Source organism: Nerophis ophidion, linkage group LG06 (assembly GCF_033978795.1).
Source record: "Nerophis ophidion isolate RoL-2023_Sa linkage group LG06, RoL_Noph_v1.0, whole genome shotgun sequence".
Taxonomy (NCBI): Eukaryota; Metazoa; Chordata; class Actinopteri; order Syngnathiformes; family Syngnathidae; genus Nerophis; species Nerophis ophidion.
Genome location: NC_084616.1, coordinates 74,177,512 through 74,185,580, shown reverse-complemented (window position 1 = coordinate 74,185,580; position 8,069 = coordinate 74,177,512). Strand labels below are relative to the sequence as shown.

The 8,069-nt window shown below is 38.4% G+C and overlaps 1 protein-coding gene across 1 annotated transcript in view; it reads left to right on the top strand.

The window, feature by feature from the left end:
* LOC133555229 (protein SOGA1-like) overlaps positions 1-8,069 on the top strand; it is a 229,333-nt gene that overhangs the window by 151,841 nt on the left and 69,423 nt on the right. Inside the window, 2 exon segments of the mRNA XM_061904825.1 lie at positions 889-1,144; positions 3,521-3,712. Coding sequence (XP_061760809.1) covers positions 889-1,144; positions 3,521-3,712 — 448 coding nt within the window.

Below are 8,069 nucleotides of genomic sequence, written 5' to 3'. Positions count from 1 at the left end.
AATCTTTTTGAAAAAATTAAAAAAAGAATTTATGGAGCATCATTAGTCATTTTTCCAGATTAAGATTAATTTTAAAATGTTGATGACATGTTTTAAAATGTTCAATTACAATCTGCACTTTGTTAGAATATATAACAAATTGGACCAAGCTATATTTCTAACAAAGACAAATCATTATTTTTTTCTAGATTTTCCAGAACAAAAATTTTAAAAGAAATTCAAAAGTCTTTGAAATAAGATTTAAATTTGATTCTACAGATTTTCTAGATTTGCCAGAATAATTTTTTTGAATTTTAATCATCATAAGTTTGAAGAAATATTTCACAAATATTCTTCTTCGAAAAAAAAGAAGCTAAAATGAAGAATTAATATAAAATGTATTCATTATTATTTACAATAATAAAAAAAAATAATACTTGAACATTGATTAAAATTGTCAGGAAAGGAGAGGAAGGAATTTAAAAGGTAAAAAGGTATATGTGTTTAAAAATCCTAATCATTTATAAGGTTGTATTTTTTTTCTAAAATTGTCTTTCTGAAAGTTAGAAGAAGCAAAGTAAAAAAATAAATTATTTTTTTTAAACAAGTGAAGACCAAGTCTTTAAAATATTTTCTTGGATTTTCAAATTCTATTTGAGTTTTATCTCTCTTAGAATTAAAAATGTCAAACAAAGCGAGACCAGCTTGCTAGTAAATAAATACAATTAAAAAAATAGAGGCAGCTCACTGGTAAGTGCTGCTATTTGAGCTATTTTTAGAACAGGCCAGCGGGCGACTCATCTGGTCCTTGCGGGCGACCTGGTGCCCGCGGGCACCGCGTTGGCGACCCTTGGTTTAAAGTCAAACACAAAATAATAAAAATTCTCCTAATGCTTCTACTCCTTTCAGTCCACCACATCGCAAAGAGCCACTGGGGGTGGAGAACGACTCGCAGGACAACTCGGAACACAGAACATTACCCTTCGGCCTCCAGGGGTTGAAGGACCACGATGCTTTGCTCACCATGAGGGACCAGGCTCGCTTGGTTTCCACGGCGATACAGCTCCTCACCGCCCCGGAGTCCAACTGCCTGCCGTCGTCGCCATCCATCTACCACAAGGCGGCGGAGTCATGTGACCTGGAGAAAGCTCCACCGCACTGCCAGGTGTGTATACTGTAGTTCTCTTGTTAAAGGGACTATATTGTACTATTGTTAACTAATTTAAATAGTCCCACAACTGTTTATTGCCAGCGTGTATGTGGAAATATGCCTAAAAGTGCTTCTCGTAAGCCCTACTGGTGTGTCTCCAAGAAGCACTATAGTATACTTTATTATTATTTTTACCAAAACATTGTAACGCTCCACTTACACAACATAATACAAAACCTTAAAACCAGTGAAGTTGGCACGTTGTGTAAATCATAAATAAAAACAGAAAACAATCATTTGCAAATCCTTTTCAACTTGTACTCAATTGAATGAACAGCAAAGACAATATTTTTAATGTTCCAACTGAGAAATTTGGGTTGTTTTCCTCTTAGTTCCAGACGACACGACGTCCGCAGTTTCCAAAAACAATTTAAAATGCGCATCGTCAGATCACAGAACACTTTTCCACTTTGCATCAGTCCATCTTAGATGAGCTCAGGGCCCAGAGAAGCCGGCGGCGTTTCCGGGTGTTGTTGATAAATGGCTTTGGCTTTGCATAGTAGAGTTTTAACTCGCACTTACAGATGTAGCGACAAACTGTAGTTACTGACTGTGGTTTTCTGAAGTGTTCCTGAGCCCATGTGGGGATATCCTTTACACACGGATGTCGGTTTTTGATGCAGTACCACATGAGGTATCCAAGGTGACGGGCATTCAATGTTACTTGCAGTGATATCTCCAGATTCTCTGAACCTTTTGATGATATTACGGACCTGTAGATGCTGAAATCCCTGAATTCCTTGCAATAGCTCGTTGAAAAATGTTCTTAAACTGTCGGACAATTTGCTCACGCTTTTGTTCACAAAGTGGTGACCCTCGCCCCGTCCTGGTTTGTGAATGACTGAGCATTTCATTGAAGCTGCTTTTATACCCAATCACGGCACCCACCTGTTCTCAATTACCCTGTTCACCTGTGGGATGTTCCAAATAAGTGTTTGATGAGCATTCCTCAACTTTGTCTGTCTTTTTGCCACTTGTGCCAGCTTTTTTGAAACATGTCGCAGGCATCAAATTCCAAATGAGCTAATATTTGCAAAAAAATAACATTTTTCAGTTCCAACGTTAAATATCTTGTCTTTGTAGTCTTTTCAATTGAATATAGGTTGAAAATGATTTACAAATCATTGTATCGTTTTTATTTATGATTTACACAATGTACCAACTTCACTGATTTCGGGGTTTGTAGAGGTCCTATATCACAGAAAGGCACACATTTTAGCAAACCTGGCATTTTAGTATCTAATTAACAGCATCATCATGGTAGGTTAGCCTGTTTGCTAAATAACAACAAACTGATCAAACTCCCACGTCTGTCGCTGACTGACAGAAATTTGGCAAAGTTATAAGTTAAATAGTAAAATAACCATTTTAAAAACTGTTGTTGTTGTTTTACAGAGTGCCTGATTCTTCTCCCAAAAGTAAAGTAAAGCTTTGGTGGAGACGATAGCTTTTTTTTCACACAAGCAGGCCCTCGGCAGACATATAAGGCTTAGTTGGCCACATACGTGGACAGTACATTTTAGCTCTTTGTTCCAAAAACGTGTACACTACTGAATTGGGGTCTTAAGGCCACTTATGTGGACACTTATACTGCCATCTGGTGGTGTCCGAAGAGTATAACATCCATCCATTTTCTACCGCTTATTCCCTTTGGGGTTGCGGGGGGCGCTGGCGCCTATCTCAGCTACAATCGGGCAGAAGGCGGGGTACACCCTGGACAAGTCGCCACCTCATCGCAGGGCCAACACAGATAGACAGACAACATTCACACTCACATTCACACACTAGGGACCATTTAGTGTTGCCAATCAACCTATCCCCAGGTGCATGTTTTTGGAAGTGGGAGGAAGCCGGAGTACCCGGAGGGAACCCACGCGGTCACGGGGAGAACATGCAAACTCCACACAGAAAGATCCCGAGCCTGGATTTGAACCCAGGACTGCAGGAACTTCGTATTGTGAGGCAGACGCACTAACCCCTCTGCCACCGTGAAGCCCAAGAGTATAACATTCAATGGAATTTGGAGAAAAAAAGTGTAAAAATTAGAGTTAGCATGAAGTACACGTTTGTGTACTCATGGACTAAGTACATCAAAAGATGATTCTTAGTTTTTATTCTAATTATGGTCCAGTAGATCCAGCAGAAAATATTCATTATAAACAAAGAGAGGTAGCTGATACAGAAGGTGTCAGGTAGTAGACAGATGTCATCTATTAGTGTATGGCGAGTGATCATACAGCTGGATGGCGTGCGGAATGAAGGAGTTCTTGGATGGAAAATGAGATCATTTGCATAATTATTCGTGTCATTTTCTTAATGTGACCTCAACAGATCTCGGAGCTTTCTGACTTGGCGGACCGCCCCCTGGTGGGAGCTCTGACCAGCAGGCTCCAGGCTCTCCACAGCCAGCTCCAGGTCTTTGTGGAGCGGGTGGACAGCTTGGGTAAATCCTCACTCGCCGTGGGCGAAGGCCCGCTTCCCCCGACCTCACCCGTCCAGCTCTCACCTTCTGCAGCCGAGAAGGTAAAAGACGCTCAGCGTACCTCCTCGTCATTCCTTTTCATTTTCTCGATACTGTTTATGCTTTTGTTTTTTGTTTTTTTGTTTTTTAATGCATTCTTCAGTTCTTGTGCACTTTGTTGTTCACACTATCTTCAAATCCCTTTTTACATAGGAATGGATTTACAATGCATACTCAAATCTGACTCGACATAAAAATGATGCATTCTTTTCGGATTTAACCATATTAAAAAAAAACTAAACATTATAAAAAAAAGTCAGATTTGAGCTGTCAGTGTAAGCCTCTTTCTGTGGCATGCTGTTCAATCACGACCTAACCCGGTTTGTTTGTTTTTTCGCTTGCTGTAGGCCTCAAATGGAGATTGTTTCTCACATGACATTGAAACATATTAACTGTATTGGAATTTTGCAGAAATTGTTGTTCACAGATATTATTATAGATCAAGCCTGGGCGATTATTTTGACTTGGGGGGCCACATTTAGAGAAAAAAATGTGTCTATTTTTAGGAAAATTAATACAAAACCTCACAATAATGTCTGATTGAATGCTAAAAAGGTTATGACAGACCGCCTTGATAAAACGTAATGGAATTTTCATTTTTTCTATGAACGATAAAACACTGAATATTGACAAAATATGAAAGTTACATCCCATTTTGATCGACATATTTTACAATCAAGTGAAATGCAACAAAAATGCAACAAAGGGTACAAAATAAACCCACCTACAATCTGATACATCTGATATTTGCTGATTTTCTCCCAGGGATCAATAATCTATTCTATTCTATACATCACTAAGCTTTAGAACTTTGTTGTGAAAATCTTCTTCGACGTTTGTGGAAACACTTCCCACCCACACTGCTTGGTGCCTCGTCTGAGCTGCTGTGACTTAGATTACCATAGTAACTAATTATATAACCATAGTAACTGGTATATCATCCATTAGTGCAGATTCCAACCATTGAAATACTTTGCATAGTTGAAGACTTACGGTCATTAGAAAACATGACTGCACATCATAATGGCAGCTACACTTAACATCTTAAAGGGGAACATTATCAGCAGACCTATGCAAGCGTCAATATATACCTTGATGTTGCAGAAAAAAGACCATGTATTTTTTTAACCGATTTCAGAACTCTAAATGGGTGAATTTTGGCAAATTAAACGCCTTTCTGTTTATCGGTCTTTTAGCAATGACGTCAGAACGTGACGTCACCGAGGTAACACACCCACCATATTCATTTTCACATTACAAACACCGGGTCTCAGCTTTGTTATTTTCCGTTTTTTGGACTATTTTTTGGAACCTTGGAGACATCATGCCTCGTCGGTGTGTTGTCGGAGGGTGTAACAACACTAACAGGGAGGGATTCAAGTTGCACCACTGGCAAGAAATCTGCCGCCAGACCCCCATTGAATGTGCCGGAGTGTCTGCACATTTGACCGGCGATGCTAAAACAGACATGGCACAGAGATGTATGGATAACCTGCAGATGCATTTGCAACGATACGAAATCACAAAGTTGAGTTTTGTTGATGTTGTTGACTTATGTGCTAATCAGGCATTTTTGGTCACGGCATGACTGCCAGGTAATCGATGCTAACATGCTACGCTAATCGATGCTAACATGCTATTTACACTATCTGTATGTACATTTGAAACTAGATACCCACATTTAATACGAAACAAACACTTACCAATCGACGGATTTAAGTTGCTCCAGTGTCACAAGATGCGAAAGTCCTGATCGTTCGGTCCGCACATTTTACCGGCGATGCTAATAAGGCAGCCATGCTATGGGCCACTTCATTAGGTACACCCACGCTATGGCCGAATAGCGTCAATAGCTATTCGCTCAATAGCTTCAATTTCTTCTTCAATTTCGTTTTGGCTATCTGCCTCCATACTCCGACCATCTGTTTCAATACATGCGTAATCTGTTGAATCGCTTAAGCCGCTGAAATCCGAGTCTGAATCCGAGCTAATGTCGCTATATCTTGCTGTGGTAACCGCCATGTTGTTTGTATTGGCAGCACTGTGTGACGTCACAGGGAAATGGATAGTGGTTTCGAAGATAGCGAAAATAAGGCACTTTAAAGCTTTATTTAGGGATATTCCGGGACCGGTAAAATTTTGAAATTAAAAAAAAAAATTACAACAAGCCACAGGGAACTGTTTTTTATTGTTTTTAACCCTTCTGAAATTGTGATAATGTTCCCCTTTAAAGATCTAAAAAAATGATTTGGGAATGTCAGGCAGGCCAGATTGAAAAGCTCAACGGTCCGCAAATGGGCCCCAGGCCTTAATTTGCCCACGTCTGTTATAGATGCTCCTCAAAATACACAGAATGATATGTACAGTATACAGCAGGGGTCGGCAACATAAAATGTTGAAAGAGCCATATTGGACCAAAAATACAAAAACAAATCCGTCTGGAGCCGCAAAAAATTAAAAGCCATATTACATACAGATAGTGTGTCATTAAACATAAATTGAATTATGAAGACTTAAAGGAAACTAAATGAGCTCAAAATGTAGCTACAAATGAGGCATAATGATGGAATATGTACATATAGCTAGCCTAAATAGCATGTTAGCATCGATTAGCTTGCAGTCATGCAGGGACCAAATGTGTCTGATTAGCACTCCACACAAGTTCAGTTCAGTTTATTTTCAGTCTAACAAAAACATATTCAAACATGGATCACGATTCAAAAATGAATAACATGACTGAAACAGGCAGAAGCAAAAAAGCTTATATGCCCAACATAACATTTTTTACATTCAATTAAGTTTCCTTTTCTAACAATTTTGTAATTCAAAAAGAAATATAGTCATTCAGCATTTACATTTAAGTTGCCCTTTAACGAATAATACAAAAATATGTACTTACACACATGCAATTTTTTGTAAATAGATAAACATGCATACCTTCTAAATACAAAATTTAACCAAACAAACATAAATTTCTAGTTCACATAACTTTTTAAAATACATTGTGACATGTTCTTTTTGAAATTAAATACTGAGTCACTCATTTTTATTTCTTTACCAACAGAATCCCACAAATTAACACCGAGAACAGATAAACATCTACGTTTAACAACTAATCTTGCTTTTGGTAAAATAAACTTAGATTCATCTCTTAGATTGTATTTGCTAGTCTGTAGAGAGAAGTATTTTTGAATTCCTTCTGGAAGAGTATTTATTTTTGCTTTGAACATTATCTGTGTTATTTTATAATAAACAATCTCTTGAAATTTCACAAGTTTTGTTTTAACAAATAATGGATGGGTGTGGTCATAATATCCTGCTTTGTTTATTAGCCGTACAGCTTTTTTTTTGCACCAAAACAATATCATTGATTATGGTTTTAAAAGTGGTTCCCCAGAGTTCTACACAGTCAAACGTCAAAAACATCAACAAAACTCACCTTTGTGCATTCATGCACAACGTTATAAGTTTGGTCGACAAAATGAGACAGAAAAAGAAGTGGCATAAAACACGTCTTAGAAAGTCGGAGAAAATTGTACATGTAAACAAACTGCGGTGAGTTCAAGGACCGCCAAAATTAGTAGGACAAAACGGCGCTCGCCAAATTCTCGAATCAGTGAAGCATGTTTAATATAAACAGTGTGCTTTATAGCAATTAGGGAGGTTTGTGTCATGTTTGTCCTCCTACAGCAGGGGTAGGGAACCTATGGCTCTAGAGCAGGGGTGCCCACACTTTTTCTGCAGACGAGCTACTTTTCAATTGACCAACTCGAGGGGATCTACCTCATTTATATATATCATTTATATTTATTTATTTATGAAAGAGACATTTTTTTAAACAAGTTAAATGTGTTTAATGATAATACAAGCATGTGTAACACATATAGATGTCTTTCTTTCACGAAGACAAGAATATAAGTTGGTGTATTACCTGATTCTGATGACTTGCATTGATTGGAATCAGACAGTAATGATGATAACGCCCACATTTTCAAATGGAGGAGAAAAAAAGTTGTCCTTTCTGTACAAAACCACATGAAAGTGGTTGGTTTTTGGCATCTAATTCATCCAGCTTCCATACACTTTACAAGAAAAACATTGGCGGCAAATTCCGTAGCTTGCTTGATTGACATTCACGGCACCCGAGGGTCTTGTGAGATGACGCTGGCTGCTGCCAGTTCATTATTATGAAAAAATGACAGAGAGGAAGGCGAGAAACACTTTTTATTTCAACAGACTTTCGAGCCGTCCCTTCCGTCAAAACTCTAAAGGCCGACTGCACATTTCCTATCTTCACAATAAAAGCCCTGCTTCATGCTGCCTGCGCTAACAAAATAAGAGTCTCGGAAAGCTGGCGTG